The 18,056-nt window shown below is 35.3% G+C and overlaps 1 protein-coding gene across 1 annotated transcript in view; it reads left to right on the forward strand.

The window, feature by feature from the left end:
* The window catches only part of LOC128211351 (zinc transporter ZIP13-like), a 39,357-nt gene extending 22,021 nt beyond the window's left edge, over positions 1-17,336 (forward strand). The window contains exons 2-9 of the mRNA XM_052916041.1: positions 1,543-1,647; positions 2,352-2,461; positions 3,909-4,160; positions 6,215-6,304; positions 7,681-7,794; positions 8,307-8,376; positions 9,353-9,452; positions 10,282-17,336. Of these exons, the coding sequence (XP_052772001.1) occupies positions 1,543-1,647; positions 2,352-2,461; positions 3,909-4,160; positions 6,215-6,304; positions 7,681-7,794; positions 8,307-8,376; positions 9,353-9,452; positions 10,282-10,354 (914 nt within the window). The 3' untranslated portion in view covers positions 10,355-17,336. The remainder of the gene's footprint in view (positions 1-1,542; positions 1,648-2,351; positions 2,462-3,908; positions 4,161-6,214; positions 6,305-7,680; positions 7,795-8,306; positions 8,377-9,352; positions 9,453-10,281) is intronic.
* Positions 17,337-18,056: the final 720 nt, after the last annotated feature.

Consider the following 18,056-nt stretch of genomic DNA (forward strand, 5'->3'; position numbering starts at 1 on the left):
CATGGGCAGAAGGGTGCCCATGCTGGTCTCAATGTCGTGGGCAGAAGGGTGCCCATGCTGGTCTCCGTGTCGTGGGCAGAAGGGTGCCCATGCTGGTCTCCGTGTCGTGGGCAGAAGGGTGCCCATGCTGGTCTCCATGTCGTGGGCAGAAGGGTGCCCATGCTGGTCTCCATGTCGTGGGCAGAAGGGTGCCCATGCTGGTCTCCGTGTCGTGGGCAGAAGGGTGCCCATGCTGGTCTCCGTGTCGTGGGCAGAAGGGTGCCCGTGCTGGTCTCTGTGTCGTGGGCAGAAGGGTGCCCGTGCTGGTCTCTGTGTCGTGGGCAGAAGGGTGCCCGTGCTGGTCTCCGTGTCGTGGGCAGAAGGGTGCCCTTGCTGGTCACCGTGTCGTGGGCAGAAGGGTGCCCATGCTGGTCTCAATGTCGTGGGTAGAAGGGTGCCCATGCTGGTCTCCGTGTCATGGGCAGAAGGGTGCCCATGCTGGTCTCCGTGTTGTGGGCAGAAGGGTGACCATGCTGGTCTCATTGTCGTGGGCAGAAGGGTGCCCATGCTGGTCTCAATGTTGTGGGCAGAAGGGTGCCCATGCTGGTCTCCGTGTCATAGGCAGAAGGGTGCCCATGCTGGTCTCCGTGTCATGGGCAGAAGGGTGCCCATGCTGGTCTCCGTGTTGTGGGTAGAAGGGTGCCCGTGATGGTCTCCGTGTTGTGGGCAGAAGTGTGACCATGCTGGTCATCATGTCATGGGCAGAAAGGTGACCATGCTGGTCTCAATGTTTTGGGCAGATGGGTGCCCATGCTGGTCTCCATATCGTGGGCAGAAGGGTGCCCATGCTGGTCTCAATGTCGTGGGCAGAAGGGTGCCCATGCTGGTCTCCGTGTTTTGGGCAGAAGGGTGCCCATGCTGGTCTCTGTGTCGTGGGTAGAAGGGTGCCCATGCTGGTCTCTGTGTCGTGGGTAGAAGGGTGCCCATGCTGGTCTCCGTGTTGTTGGTAGAAGGGTGCCCATGCTGGTCTCAATGTTGTGGGCAGAAGGGTGACCATGCTGGTCTCCATGTCATGGGCAGAAGGGTGACCATGCTGGTCTCAATGTTGTGGGCAGAGGGGTGCCCATGCTGGTCTCCATATCGTGGGCAGAGGGGTGCCCATGCTGGTCTCTGTGTCAAGGGCAGAAGGGTGCCCATGCTGGTCTCAATGTCGTGGGCAGAAGGGTGCCCATGCTGGTCTCCGTGTTGTGGGCAGAAGGGTGCCCATGCTGGTCTCCGTGTTGTGGGCAGAAGGGTGCCCATGCTGGTCTCCGTGTTGTGGGCAGAAGGGTGCCCATGCTGGTCTCAATGTTCGAGGGCAGAGGGTTGAGACCAAAAAAGGACAGGGAGCTGCATGAGCACCCTTCTAAAACCCTAGCTAAGTAATTTTAGATGCTGCTTAGTTTTGCTATTTCAGTGGCTTAACAAGTTTAACATAATGGTAGACATAATATTTATAAAAATAAGCAAGTTACAAACGTTGATTTATTATTTTCTTATTTGCAATGTTGTGTGTTTTTTCAGCTCCTGCTGCACGCTTGAAGTTACTGCTGAGTTATGCTGTTGGAGGTCTGCTTGGGGATGTGTTCCTACATTTACTGCCCGAGGCCTGGCAACACCTCGATAAAGGTGGGGGCAATGTGCAGTTTAAAAATATATATTTGCCTGTCTGACCAGGTGGGTAATGTAGAGCACACAATTCTTTTTAAGCCAGTTTGTTTCCGTCCATACAAGTAGTGTTTTGCAATTCCTCTATTACATGTGACAATATGCACAAGCCTATAGCATGATTAGGAGTGGAATTTAACGATTTAAGGCAAGAATTTCCTCTTAAAGTTGTAATTTGCTGGGAGATTTCGACTTGTCTAATGGTATAGGTGTGCGCCTCTCACGCAAGAGGTTTTGGGTTTGATCATCACCAGGGGTACTTTCACACTCAAAATAGGCACCAGTACTGGTTTCTGCTCTGGAAACAGACTCGAATGTGATTCTATAAGCTGTCAGCTTTCGTCATAATCAAGCTTAAAGAAATTGGAACAAACTAATACTCTACCTTTAGATAAACTCTAAAGGCTTGGCTATAGCTTTTGGTAACGTATTTGAGTTAAACTTTGAGAAAGTAAGACTTTAAAAGTTTGTGCCGTTTTTTTTTTCAACCTGGCTCACCACAGGCAAAAAGCTTTCATGTGTGAGAACTTTTGTGAAGTCACAAAGAGGGTCAATCAATTGCTGAATATATCTGATACAGAAATTAGCTACTTTTTGATGCCTGTTTGACAATTTTGTTTTAGTATCAGTTTGAAGGCCTTAATGATTGTACTTTGATATTTCAGGCGGTCATGACCATGACGCCCATATTCGACTGGGACTGTGGGTAATCGCCGGCATGCTCTCCTTCCTCATCATTGAGAAAATGTTTGCTAAGGAGGGAGAGTTTGACCATGTAAGTCTTTAATATGTTACTTCCCTTTGTTTGTACATTTGTATATAGTCATTTCTCATCATAGTGAAAATGTTTGCCATGGAGGGAGAGTTTGACCATGTAAGTCTTCAATTTATTACTTCCCTTTGTTTGTATATTGTCATTTCTCATCAAAGCGTAAATGTTTGCAAAGGAGGGAGAGTTTGACCATGTAAGTCTTCAATACATTACTTCCCTTTGTTTGTATATAGTCATTTCTCATCATAGCATAAATGTTTGCCAAAGAGGGGGACAATTGACTGTGTAAGTCTTCAATAAGTTACTTCCCTTTGTTTGTATATACGGTAGTCATTTCTGAAAATGTATGCCGAGGAGGAGTTTGAATATGTATGTCTGTAATCTGTGAGCTCTCCTAGTGTGGATGTCTGGTTTTCAAAGATATTTTTTGGAGGTATTAGATAGCCATTATGTTGTCAGCACCATCATCAACATTTTCTGCAAAAGCTTTTAACTTGGCTCTATTTTCCGTAGATCGCCAAAATTGAACTATACATACTATATACCAGAGTATTACTTTGGACTAATTAAAAGTCAACTTATTTGTCTCATGTTTGTCCCTTAAAGATAAAATATTGATTACATTAAAATATGCTGCATCTGGTTTTCATGATTTGTATCAGATATGTAACCACTTCATGATTATTGTTGTGATGTGAGCTTTCAACTGACATGATTATATAGTTTATCATAATAGTGGACCTATTAACTTTCATGATATACATGTAGTAAACTTTGCATATGACACAAATGATTAAGAATATAAAAGTTTGTACAGATGTAAATTTAACATGATGCATATGGGAATCTAGCTCCACCTGGTTACTTGTAAAAGGTTGTTTATCAGAGGTGGTCAAAGTATTCCATTGGATTATTAAACCATGTGCAATTATATATTGGCAAAATATATTACCCTACTTGGTGAATTGAAAAGTTGAATGACAACCAGCGTCCCTTTAATTTGGTTGGACATTGCATTAAATATCTTAAAAAAAGACACAACTACAGTTTTGAAAGATGCCCCACCTTTTGCAATATGTACAATACCTTATTTATATTGATTTCCGGTCTCATAGACAATCACACAGATATTTGTCCCCGGTAAACCACAGGCTAAATAGTCCTTTCAGACAAAGTTTGCTTTAATAAACTTCATATTCAGTGATTTTTTTTCATCTGAACTTCAACTGTTGCTGTGTGCAACCGATTGTATAAAAGTGGTTTATTTTTGGTGAATTCAAAGTGAAATTTTTATTGATTGGTCTAGATTTATCCAAAATGTCTTTTTAACCAATCAAATTATTTGGTCTAGTCATGTGACCCATTCTGAATCAGAATGAGAATCTTTTGGTGCTGATGTATGGGGCATGTGTGTGACTTGAAAACAAAGTGTTGAGATCTTCTATTTCAGTTGGAAGATGAATGTGAAGAAGCAGAAGAAGAAATGAATCACCATGACAACCATATATCCACACCCACACAATCCCAAACAGACAGTGTTTCTAATAATACAAGAAAGAGGGCACATTTACAGAGCAAAAATGGTGACACGGTCGAACATAAAAAACAGAATGGTTTAAAAAAGAACAATGCTGACAATATTTCAAACAGCAGTAAAAGTGCTTCAGTTTCTCATACGGAGGTAAAAGAAGAAAGTATAAAGGTGAGTTAAGTAATTGGTAAATTTAGGCTTCAACTTGACCCTTTTACTATTTCGCCCTCAAAGAAATCCAACCCACAAATAAGCTCTTTTTCTAATAGCTCCATTTACAGTTATGTTGTATTTTAATGCATTTTATATCATTCCAAAGAATGATGATGGCTGATTCTAATATGAAATATATATGGCCTAAAGTACACCATACAAAAAATTATTCCAGTCTGTATGTACATGTACGTGCCTTATTTCAATTCATATCAGATGATGGTAAATGGTGTACTTTGTTACCTTTACCAGCAAGAAAACTGATTTGATGTATTATATTTGATACTATTTTTACCATAATTCTGAACCTAAAACCCTTTTAAATGTTTCCAAATCAATATGTGGTCATAATGCTTCGAATTCAAGTTATTCAGCCAATAGTCAAACTTAACCTGGCTCATTTCCATCCATTTTGTTTAGTTTTAACTTATTTATTTGACAACGATTGTGAAAGTTATTACCAGATTATAGTAATCACTCTCATTAGAAGATGTTATTTGAAAGTGTGGTCTTTGTTGTTGGGGAAAACAGGAGGAGAACTCCGAGGAAACCCACTTGTCCGGTTTGTTGATCACAAACCAAGGCTGGGAATCAAACCCAGGTCGCCTGGCTGAGAAGCAAGTGAGCTAACCACTGCAGTAACCAGACAACCTTCCATTTTGTTGAAATGGGTTGACATATATAATGCTTGCAATAAATTGAAAAAAATACTCAAGTTTTACAGAAATGAGCATGATGAAGTTTTATTACAAGTATCCCTAGGTTTGCTCAATGACAGAGTGAACTGAAAGCGTTGACCTTTTTATGTGCATTCTTTATTGATTAAGATTTGATGAGGTTAATGAACTGTTAAGTGTTTAAAGATACTGGGATTATCTTATCAATGAGCATAGGACAAAATATCGTAAGGTTGAAAATTCTGGTCCAATATTACGTCAGTGTTACAAATAAACTTGAACGTTTTGCTTGCAAGTTCACATGAACATGTTTAAATGACTCTACAACTATTACAACAGATATGGAATGTTCTTACTACACCGAAAAATTGATTTAAAAAAGCCATTGTAATGATACCATTTTTGTTAAGATGGCCCCACAGGTTTTAGTTTAGACTCCACTAAGTGTCATCAACTGCGTGAGGCTGATGACAGAAAGCATGAGATGGGCGTACGGTGAATTTGCAGGTGGTTAAAGGGGCTAGACCCAAGATCAGCAAATACATTATTTCCACAAAACAAGCCAAGAATTGTCTATTTGAGCTAGTATTTGGTCGAAAATACATTATTTTACATGATTTAAAATAAAATAAAAAAAATTGCTGTCTCAGCTGGGTTTACCTGTTTAAAATAAAGCGAATAATGGTTTCCTAATTTATGGTGTGTATATTTAGCACACGAATGTCAGGTGATTACAGAAATATACACTGACTCTTTTTAAAGTTAACAGTAGTAGACAAACCTAGTAAATTTTGAATTGGAAAACTGCGTAAAAATTGAGAAAGATACATGATCAATCAGTAAGTAAGATTCAATGCATTGTATACAACAATATCAATTTTATGTAAGTTTTTGACAATTTTCATTTTTTCTTGCAATTGTATCATCTGGTGTCTAGTCCCTTTAAGGATTGCTGAGAAAACTTGTGTATACACAGCAGTGACAATATGCACAAAGGCTGCAAGGCCCATATCTCTGGCATTTATCATTGAATTATTCCCATTGTTTGACTGAAAAAACAAACCAACAAACTTATATGTGTTTTGCTCTATATATAGCACTCTTATTTTCACTTATACTAACATCTTCACTATTTCATGAAGCAATACATTGCTTTAATTACATATGACAGCGTTTTGTATAATCATAGTGTAACAAATACTGAACATCGTAAAAATTGGTGGGAGCTGAAACAAAAGAAAATGAAATAACAGGTCTTAAAATCAAAGCAATCTAGTGGCACCAGTATTCCTATTTATATTTCTACTGTTAATAACCATTGTTTGATGTCTCCAGGTGAGTGGGTACTTGAACCTGGCTGCCAATGTGATAGACAACTTCACCCACGGGCTGGCTGTAGCTGGGGGCTTCCTTGTCAGTAACAAAGTAAGAAATATCTCCTCTACGGATTCTGATTTGATTGTTTAGAAAGCTTCTGACAAAAATGACTGCCAAGATGGATGGACAGAAATCCTGCATAGCCTGGGGGTGGGGGGGGGGGACATTTCTATCTTAGTGTATGTTGTGAATGTCTCCATCTAAGCCAGTGCCATGCATGAACCAATGAATAATCCTCTTGATAAAACCAATTAACGACATGGATATGTGGCTGTTCACTAGAAGGTTTCTATACTATTCTATCAGAACCCATGAGCGTAACACAAGTAATTCATATGTTAATCAAGAAATCTTACCTCTACAAAATGAGGTATTTCATGCTTGTTTAATAATGGCACATGTCTCATATCTTTTGGAGAATTCTGCTATTTCTAATGAAAACTTACCATCGTGATTTCTGTAAATAGAATTTTAGATTTTTTATTAATTTTTTTTTAAATTAAGATATTGTTTTATTACAGAATAGAACTCTTTGATGAAAGTGTTCCAGGGTATATTATTTTGCAATTTATTGTCTTATCATAGAATGGAACTCATTGTTGAAAAAGTTCCAGGTTTTATCATGGTGCAGCTTCCTATTTCATGCTAGTTTTGGGTGAAGTGCATCTGTTTATGATTGATGGTGTGTTTCTGAGTGCCTTTGGCAGACTAAAAGAAGACTTAAGAAAGTTTAGTACCAAAATAGATGCTTAAAAAGATTCATTGATGAGGCCACAGTTTATAAATAGCTTGAATAACTGTACCTGACCAACAAACAAAAATACCTGGGACTGGAGAAAGTTTTTAAGCCAATCAGCTTATCATTTAATCTTGACTATTTGAAGAATATGAAGGGGCTATACTACTCAACCCAGCCTCAACGTCAAGTTATAGTTTTAGGGCAAGTTGGCATTTTCACTTACTTAGGTACAACACCAAAATCTTTTATTGGATTCACTTCATACTTTACACAGTTGTTCATAGCCATCAAACATTTAGGTTGAAACACTCCATATTATCCTAAATACAAATAATGGCCCTTGATTTAATTTTGTTCTGCCTTTTTTTTCTTTCCTTTTTTTATAGATTTTGACAGGCACATATATAAGTAATGCATTTATTTCTTAGGTCTATGAAGCATCATATTGTCGAGTGCGCTGTCCTATGACAGCTCTTGTTTTCATTTTTAATAACGGAATAAACAGTAAAGAAGGTAAAAAATACCCTACCCTGACATTTTGAGGGCAGGGTAAGCTCCAAAATAAGATTTTGAATTGCGGCATTATTTTAAATTTACTTTTGTTCAGCACTACTTTTTATCCTATTTATAATGGCAGTTGTAATAATTATTGATTAATTTTGTTTCATTTTCTATTGATTTTCAGGTGGGTTTAATCACAACTCTGGCCATATTATTGCATGAAATCCCCCACGAGATTGGAGACTTTGCCATTCTACTGCGTTCTGGCTTTAATCGATGGAAGGCTGCAAAGGCTCAGGTAAGTGCAGTTTTCAAGGTTGAACTTATTTCACTCCCAAGATAGCAAACTTTCACATAGAATTCAATAAAATATTGATATTGATATGTTTATGCACTGTGCAACTGTTAGCTGGTAGGTGAAATATAGGATAACCGTAAAATGTGTGTTTTATATATTGTTCTATATATTTAGAACTTCTCAAAAATAAATTTATCATAATTGTGTTTGTAACAGACTGCACAAATTTCGTTATATACATATTGTATAACCAGTTACATGTTGTTTTGAAGGCAAGGTTTTCTTTCATATTTCCTTTTCATAAGATTCATAATTATACTAACAAAGCTTATAGATCTTTTTTTTTCTTGTTAAGTTTAAGAAGGTATCAGGACGAATCAAGTTTGTTTTTAAAGGAATCAGGTTTGGTTTTGATAATTTTCATACTTGATGGAAAGGAATTGTGTAAATAAATTAAATAGAACTGTTTAACTTTTTTTTTTGCAAACTTCATGATTTAACATATAATACAGTTGCTGACGGCCTCAGGGGGCATGCTGGGAGCTATTACTGCGCTGACAGCTGACTCCGCCCAGAGTGCAGGTATAAAAAAGTGAATTTATCCATAAGATGGGGCAGGGGTCTGCTTATTTATTGATGTCACTGCCTGATCCGTGGGTGTCGGCCCCAGTGAGAGTTTCAGTCATGTTGCATGATGGGGCATAGTGTACAGATAGACTTTACTGCAGGTTAAAGCAACTCTGGCCTTGAAAGCTGCACTCTCACAGATATACAATTTTTACAACTTTTTTATTTTTTGTCTTGGAAAGAGCAAGTTTTTGCAGTAATATCTGCAAACCAGTGATATAAGATTGCTGACAAAAGATCAGATAGTAGATTTTTCATATTTCCGTTCTAAAACCGTTACTAACCGTTTAAGGAAAATGCACAAAACATCAATTTTTGAACTTAAGTGTAAAATTCTGTGATCTATTTTTTTGTCAGCAGTCTTATATAACTGGTTTCCATGGATTTTCGCAAAAATTGGCTCGTTCCAAGACAAAAAATAAAAATGTTGTCAAAACGTTTAATCTGTGAGAGTGCAGCTTTAATTTGCTCCGGTGTATAGCAATAAGTATTTTTAAGTCATGTCCATGAAGCAGGGGATCTAACCTATGAATCAAAGACTGGCATTCAAGTGTCTAACTGTTAGACCAGGCATGCGCCAACTTACTAGGTATTAAATATGTACAAGTTCTTGTCATTTTGAAAAAAGCTTTCAGTATAAATTTAAAAAAACAACTTTTTGTTACAGTGAGACATCAATTTTGTTTCACCTCAAAAACAACAAAAGATTTAAATTTTCACCCATGGTTTAGCCACTAGTGGAAAACATTACTTTCTGTTCTCATTTGATAAAATTAAATTGATTTTTTACTGAAATAAGCAATTATCCTCTGTATTTTTTTGAATGATGTTGTGTAAATATAGCTAAATTAAAAAAGACTAATCATCTTCATGGCACACATCTTTTTATCAACAAATTATAGCCTATTCTAACTGGTTTGCGGTGTTTCAGGGGAGAGCACTGCATGGATCCTGCCGTTCACATCTGGAGGCTTCATCTACATCGCCCTAGTAACCATTGTGCCCGATCTCCTGGAGGAAAGACATCCTAAGTATGATCAAGTGGCCTATTATTTAAAGGAATAATTAATCGTAACTTATTCCATGTAATATCAAGTATTGCTAAGTTTTCAGTTCATGGAGCACAAAGTGCTCAAGGTAAGCTATCGTGGTTAGTAATTTGTCTGTTGTGTGCCGTGCATTGTCAATAATAAAATATTTGTTTGTTTACACAATTTTAGACTAATGCTTTTGAAAATTGATCTGAAAGAAAATCGTGATGAAATCTCAACAAGTTTGGAAAAGTAAAATGATCTTAGAAACACAGTGTTCACACAGTAGAGGCTGCTTTTCATGCACTGTAATGAAAAGTAACTTGGTCATGCTGGGTGTGATTTAATACTAGAAAGACCTACATCTCTTACTTAAAGGTCAAGGTAACACCTTGAGGTTAATGATTATTGAATGCTATATAAATGCATGTAGAGTGTAGGTGGTTGTGTCTGGGCTGTAACTATGTCATGCACTGGGAATTTTGAAATAACCTGGCCCTGGTGTTTTGGCATGTCACTTGCAAGACCCATGTCCTGCAAACCCTGATCCAACAAGTAATCTAAAACAATGTGTGGGCACATTAGTCTAATTCAGCCAAAATGGTAGTGTCCTCTGGTGAACTAGAACTGTGCAAGACCCAGCTTGAGCTTGGTATGGAGGGAGGACCGTTTTTGGGGTGTGTGGGGGAAGGGGATGATGGGTGAAAAATAATAATATTATGTTTGGCGAAACAAAACATTTTTTGATAGGCCTAACCAGTGTTATACAATTGTCTGCTGGAGCGTTGAACAATTTTTCATCTATTTTAGCTATTGCCTCTATTTTCAGGGAGTCAGCAAAGCAGATTATATTTCTCATTGCCGGGGTGGCTACCATGTACTTGGTGTGTCTAGTGCACTAGGAAGAAAGGTCTCCAAAACCTTGTGTAAAACTGTGCTATAGAAGTGTTCAAGTCATCAAAGAAATGCCATGTTCCCGAAGAAACTAGTCCACGATATTAGTTAGTGTTAATCCCGCTGCGTCAAAGTCCATGAGAAAATTGTGTACTGGATTCACAATTATATTTTGTATTAGGAAGTCTGACGATGGTCCCCTGGTTTCAGGGATCTTTATTATGTCCCTTTGTATTCATAAATCGTGTTTATACTCATTTACTAATGATGCATGTTGTGCTTATTGGTACACACCAGAATTACGCCAAGGAGATCATTTGTTTATATAGGAAGTCTTCCTGATACATTGTACTGTCAATCAGGGGCCATGTTACAGAAGCATCTTAAGTTAAAGCTGTACCTTTTCCTTAAATGGAATATGTCCTTAACAGTAACTGTTTTGTATCGCAGGTAGACAGTGTTCTGCTCAGCATAGATTCTGCAATTAAAATATGGACACTTATGTTTTTAAATGAAAATGATGAAAACTCCATTTTAAAGAATTGATTATTTTAACAAATATAACAATTCATAACAAGTCCAAGTTTTACTCTGAAGTTAAAATATGTTAAAAAATAAGATTCTTCTGTAATACGGAGCCTGTTTTTAAACCATTATATGCAAACAGTTGATATTTTAATAATATTATGTTGTATTGATAAACTGTTTTTAAACCATTATACGCAAACAGTTTATGTTTAATAATTTTTGTTTTTTCAGGTTTAGGTTGTTTTTCTATTAGAATTGTTCTGGTTTTAGTTCATTTATTAAAACATTTTTATGTTGTTGTTTTTTATAGAATTTGCTTGTCATAGCATAAATTATGTGCTGAGAAACGTTTTTGTGTTTTTTTAAATATAGCTCTATGAAATAGCAATTTCAAAAAATTATAGTTATGAAGTATAAGCCTGATTTTGTTCAACTAAGCACATATCACAGTACGATTTTTTAAGTAATTGAAACAATTTTGATGCATCTTTGTATGCATTTTACATTTTCTATGACTCTACATATTGTTTTAGGATCATAGAGCGCATTGCTTTATAGTGTTGTCTATTTTAAGCTCGCCTTTTCTTTTTTAAAAGAAAATAACTCGAGGTATGGTGAAGGCCATGATGTCTTTGTCAACCACAGTGTTGGGGGTGTGCAAAAACTTCAAAAATGGCAGTTACTCAAAAACCATTCATGATATTCAAATTGAACCTAGTACACCTGTTGCCAGAGACAATATGCACAGGCCTTAATAATGATTGAGTCATGCCCCTTTATGATTGAATCTTAACAGATGAGCTTTAGTGTTCACTCCACTGCCCTCTAATTGTTTAAATAACTCCAAGTTATTTAGGTATTTATAATTTATCTACTTATTTCTTCATTTAGGTATTTATTGTGTATCAGTTTATTTCTTCATTGGGTCAAAACAGACACGTTTGTTGAAGGTGCTAGTTATTATATTTTTTTATAAGAAATTACAATGTTTTCCATCCATTCTGATATTGTTATACTGTGAGATTGCTGTAAATATGTTAGGAAGAAGTGGTGATGGCAAAACAGATCTAAATGAGCATAAAAAATGGAAGCACTTGCACTTGGGACAGTTTTGCATTCACTCTTCATATAGATTGTGTAAGTCTTTAGAGTAAAAGAGACTGTTATTTTTCATGTTGGTGGTCCGTGCATGATGCTTATTATATGGGGCCATCATTACGACCAGTCTCAAGTCTAGAATCAGAAGGCAAAGAAAAAGAATCATCTTTTTTCCATTTGTTTAACAAACATAAATGAGAGTAATCATACATTTTCGAATAGGTATAAATTCAGCAAATTTTACTATCCAATTTCAACTAGAAAGTTTCAATGAAATTAAGATATGCAGTTTTGCCACTTGAGTCTGAACTCAGACTTAAGACTTGAGACTGTTTGTAATCATGGGCCCTAGGACTGAGAACTGAAATGAGCTTGTATTGTTGTTATTTCAGGGTAAATGTGTTCCAAATTTTACTTTCATTGAGAAAACAAAGTTTTATGCATCTCATTTTGAGAGTATGTTTATAATGTTGTTGATGATGTATGTATGTATGGATATCATGTTTAATTCTATGAATTATTGAAAATGGCAGTGTATGATTATTCTATTGTCGATGATTAATCTAGATGCATGTTGGATAATTTATAAAAATATATAAAATGACTAAACGAGTATACATGTTCATTTTTGTGGTAATCCTATTTAGATGCTGTACATGATTTTTATGGCGCACAATTTAGATTATTTTTTTTTAAGTGCTTTATCATGTTTAGCTCATTTGATTTTAATGAAAAATACAACAAAATCTGATGAACAAGTACATATAAAGACATTTACCTTTATTGATAAATGTTTTTAAATAAATATCCACAAGGCTACAAAATCACAGGTTAAATAAAACGCAAAATATTGCGTACAGTTTATACCTGTACCTGAATCATAGCTTTTTTTGCATTAACCCAATTCATCACCCTAGTGCAATAACTCCATTACTGCATATAGAAATAGAAGCAAATATTGAGTTCTTGCACTATAAGTACACGCTATATTGTGCGCCTTTAAAGTGTATGGGAGTTTGTTTATAGTGTTGGCAATAATTTAGTGTTTGAAATTATGTTTTGTCCAATGGGATGGCAGTATTTTTCAAATCTGCAATATCTTTTATTTTTGAAGATCAGCAGTCAGCCTCATTGATTTCTAGCAGGTAAATCAGTAGATTTACATGGGATGGGCCAGTAGACAAAATATCATTTCGAACACTATGCCAATTACTGTTTGTCAATATGCATTTAATAAATAAAAGTGGTCAGCCGGAACAAGCTTACTGGGCATAACCATGTTTAAGGTAATCCATCCATCACTTATACCAAAAAATTTCTTCTGGAAAGGTTTCATTTTAAAGTTATGAAATGTTCCATTTGAATATTTTTAAAATTTCACCGAGAGCTTTTTTTATAGACATGTGCTAATTATGAAATAAATTAATAAAATTGCTATATAACCATAGTAAAAATTTGTTTCATCACCTTCCTTTAAGGTATGATCTTTGTTGATGTCTATATATAATATCATTATCATAATAATCTTGATGTAAATACCAGGGGCCGTATTCAATAAGCATCTTAGTAAATATTTTTAACTTAGTAAGAATTTCGTAATTTTTTACAACAATTGTTTTATATACACTCTATTTATCATCAGATTTATTCATATGCATTTATTATTTAGACTATTTTCATTTTGTTGGTGTACAAACATTGTTCATTTTCTTAAAATTCAAAGTTGAAAAAAACATTTTTTTCACTAAGTTGGAATTTGTTACTAAGATGCTTATTGAATATGGCCCATGAATGCACAAACACATCTTTACATTCTAATGATGGATGGCTTACCTTAATCTAATAAATGCATATTAAGGAACACTAATTTATACATATTTCTGTTATTAAATGGCTGTGAGTGTATGTTTATAATTATGGCACTGATTTATCTCTGTATTTCTGCAAATTATATAAAATCGCTGTGATATTGCATTCAAACATGTTTACTTGTTGCCAGTTGCCGTAACAGTGCATTTGTCAACATTTTTACCGCTTGCCGCTTGCCATGACATTGACCATTATTATATAGTAAATAGTTCAGATGCAAAATATGTTATTTACTTGTTAAACTATTGATTTGGTAAGATGGAATTCTGTTGGTTGTATGTAAGCTTGCCAGTATGTTAGTGGTTGATGTGTCTTGCATATTTCTATAATACATGTATACACTGAACTTGTAAACTGTAAAATACTCATTTTCGTATGTACATATTCCTTAAATCATTTTATGCAATTTTAGCAGGGGCTTTGATTCTTATTGTTTTTGTGGATTATGTAAGATTTTTGGCTTCTCCACATTCATAATATTTTGTTTGTTAGGCCACAATAAATAAATAGTTTGTTTGGGTTTTCATGTCCATCTCTCTAAAATACCAGTAACCAGATTTTTTTTAGCCTCTCCATTGGTGATGATTTTTTTTTCCAATATGGAAGTAATGGGTTAAAAAGAAAAAAAAAGTGAAAAAGACAAACTACCTACCCACCTAAAAATGTGACCCAAAAATGTCAAGCAAACTATTTATAGATTTTTAGCATTGGAATATACATATGCATTGTACATGTATGATTTTTTTGAATGTTTTTATCAGATAATTTTCTTCTTAAAAATTTAACACGTTTTATGGAAACATTACTTTACAGTAAATGATTCTCTGTTTTTTATGAAACAAATTGTGAATTACCGGTAAGGTGTTTGACCCACATCTGAAGATTCCAATTGATTTGATTTACCCTGACATGTTAAATTTTAATGTATAGTGACCCCATTTAATTTTGGTATCAGGTACTTAAGAATATTGCTTTTTGATGAGTAATATACCATCAAAACCAGTTTGCTCGATATCCCAGGGACCGGCCAAAATGCTTTGAGCCTTGCAAATATCAGTCAAAGCAGGATTGTTTACATAGAGTAAAAAAATTGGTTTTTGACATTAAGTTCAAGCCAACAAGGAAATCGAGCCAAGTGATATCCACAGGGTTTCGACTGTATGTAAGATTAATGACAAGAAAATACAGTTAAAATGAAGACATTGCAGTAAATAATTGTGTTCTTTATCTCAAATGAACTTTTTATGGACATAAAATCATCTATTTGTGAACATTTTAAGGCCGAATCAGTTTGTTTGTGGTACTATGTATAAAGTTTGGTATCTTTGTTTCATATTCTTTCTCTACACATTAAACGTTTTCAAATGATACCAAAATAATAGAGGGGTCACAAGGCATGGACAATTAAGATATTTAAGTATACTTTCCATGCAATTAAGTATAATTGTCCGTATTCAATATAATTCTTATCCTTATCCTTAAATATAATCCACTGATTCCATTCAGTTGATTGGTCAGTTATTTTTACAGGCCAATCAAAACACTCAGATTGTTCTCTTAAACTTAAGTGAGATCTAAGTTTGTTACTGAATAAGGCCTCAGAAACTTTGTCCCGTCTCTCTCTGCTCAGTTCCTAATCAAAACTTGTTATTTTATCTATTTGCTTCCAGAGTTTGCAATTTTTTCTCAACATTTGTGCAATATATTGTACCTTTATTTCTTTGAAGCTGGTATAGTATGGCAGTTATTTACTGCCACTTTATAGTTCATGAATCTTTTAATGTTTTATTTTTTCATTGATTATGTGTTCACATATCTTATAATTCTTTTTTGCTTCGATTATGTATGGTTTTGTGTTGAGGTGAGGGTCACTTTAAGTCAGCATTAGGATTGTTCATGAGCTGAATATACTGTATGCAATTGGTCGGCATTTCACAAAGTACATTTTATAAGTATTTAGTCACCAGTAGTAAACACAGTCACTTGTGTACAGTAGGGCATGTATTTATAAAACATTTTAAGTCATTTCTTAAATTAAGTCGAATTCTAAGCTTAAGTTAGTGTTTTAATTTGCAAAATTTTGTACTATATCCTTTTTTAACTTTAAATAAAGATTAGTGTATTATGATTAATTATGAAAATCATTTTATCTTAAACCCAAAAACTTTGAAGGATGTGAAGATTAAACAATTTTACTGAAACAAAAATATAAGGCTTAGCTTGATCCTGTTATAAGGGACTTAAGATGTTTTTTAGAAACTTGAGCCTGGATATTCCATCGTCAGTAATTGAAACCATCTAAATTCAGTTTGTTCAATGTAAACTCATATGCATATTACTTCATTAACATTCAACCTAGAAGGTTATAGGTGATATAATAGATCACTACATCGCTTGAAATCCAACCATATTTTAGTCATTGAATATGCCATAATCGTGTTTATATGCTGAAATCCCTGACAAAGCTACCATATCAGTAATTTAAAATGAACTTGTCAATGCTTATCCTTTCAACAGATAGAATGGAGATTCTTTCCATCAAATTTTGAAGTGTAAGATGCAGAATAACTGTGGCTGCTGCTCGGTTGTTTTGTGCATACACAAGTTGGGATAACTTTGTCCAGTGTTTTCTGAGTCATCGTAACCATCACACTTTTATATCTGATCAATAACTTTCAATTACATGTTGTATTCTGCAAACTTGGTATATACATTGGCATAGTCAGTAGATGACTCCTATTGATTTTGGGGTCAGTAGGTCATGGTGACTGTACTGTACTAAAAAATAGTGATGGGTGCTCTGACTGGCGACACATTGGATTCATGGAATTCTATATTTATACATGTATATTACTTTCTTGAAATTTTCTTTCAAAGATTTATAGACATGGTTTACTCCATCATTTACACATCAGTTGAACTGTTTATTAAAGATGCTTTGTTTGAATGATATAAAGATTATTCATGTTATAAGCACCGAGTACGTAAGAATTGACAATAATATTGATGTTATCACTACTAGCAATTGGTATCGCTTACAGCTTTCAGTTTGATTTTGAGATACTTTCCTAAGCAAAATTACTTTAAATTGGAATTCAATCCTTAGGAAAGATTCTTGTTAAGTGAGAGGTAAAATAGATACCTATCATATTTTATCACGACTAGCTAAACAGTGTGACTACACTGTAAATTGTTTCAACTTCATGTTAATAAGTATCTTTTCATGTTTAAGAAACACTGACAACCAATTTGTATGTCACATTTGAACTAGTTTCTGTTCCTTTAATAGTGAACACTTTACATAATCATTTATAATATGCATATCGACATCCTGGTTTTATTTCATTTTGTGTCAAATAATAGAAGTTGATGCTTCTTTATATTTTTTATTTGTTTACATCATTTTGAATCATGACAACAAGTTGATGTTATCCATGCTATTACAATTACACCAATCATTATTGAATTTATGATGAAATAAAAGAAAGGCTGCTACATCTGTGTTGTTTTGGTGCGGTGTCCTTGCTCTGGGCGTCTGTAAACAATTGCTCATGCACGCAATAAACTTTTCAGTTTTGTTGTATCTTAATCAACCTTTTACAGTAGTAAGATATTCACGAGAGCCATGTCAGCTTATGAATTACTGGATTTTGTCCCTTTAAATGCCCGACGAATTTTCTAAGGGGGACAACTTTGTACATAGTTGTGTTTTATTGTAGTATTTGTCTCCCTTTGAAACATGGTTTCATTGCTCTGAATTGAAATTTATCATAAAAACCATGCCAGTAGATTATAGGCAATCATGGGCTTCTTGTTTATCCATCCTACGGTATTAGTGTATGCATGCTCATCTGTTCGTTTTTTTAGCTCGTCTTTCTTTAGAAGAACAGTTGAGGTATTCGTATTGTAATAGCCGTGCTCACGTTGGCGTGGCCTAGGCCAAGGCATTATCATAATAATTATTATGTCACATTGGCTAAAACTCGAAAACTGTTCAAGATATTCGAATGAATCTTGATACACATGTACCGTCGTACCCTGTGTCCTTCCTCAAAATCTGGCTTCATAATACGCATCAAAACCCAGTGGGCCTTCCATTTTGCTCAAACTTTCAAGCCGGAAACGTCATGGATTGGTGTATTGGTTCAAGTCGATTGCATATTAGAGGTCAAAGAGCTTAAAATCTCATGATCCGGCAGTGGGTAGAGCAAACAT

The sequence above is a fragment of the Mya arenaria genome, chromosome 12 (genome assembly GCF_026914265.1).
Source record: "Mya arenaria isolate MELC-2E11 chromosome 12, ASM2691426v1".
NCBI classification, from domain to species: domain Eukaryota; kingdom Metazoa; phylum Mollusca; class Bivalvia; order Myida; family Myidae; genus Mya; species Mya arenaria.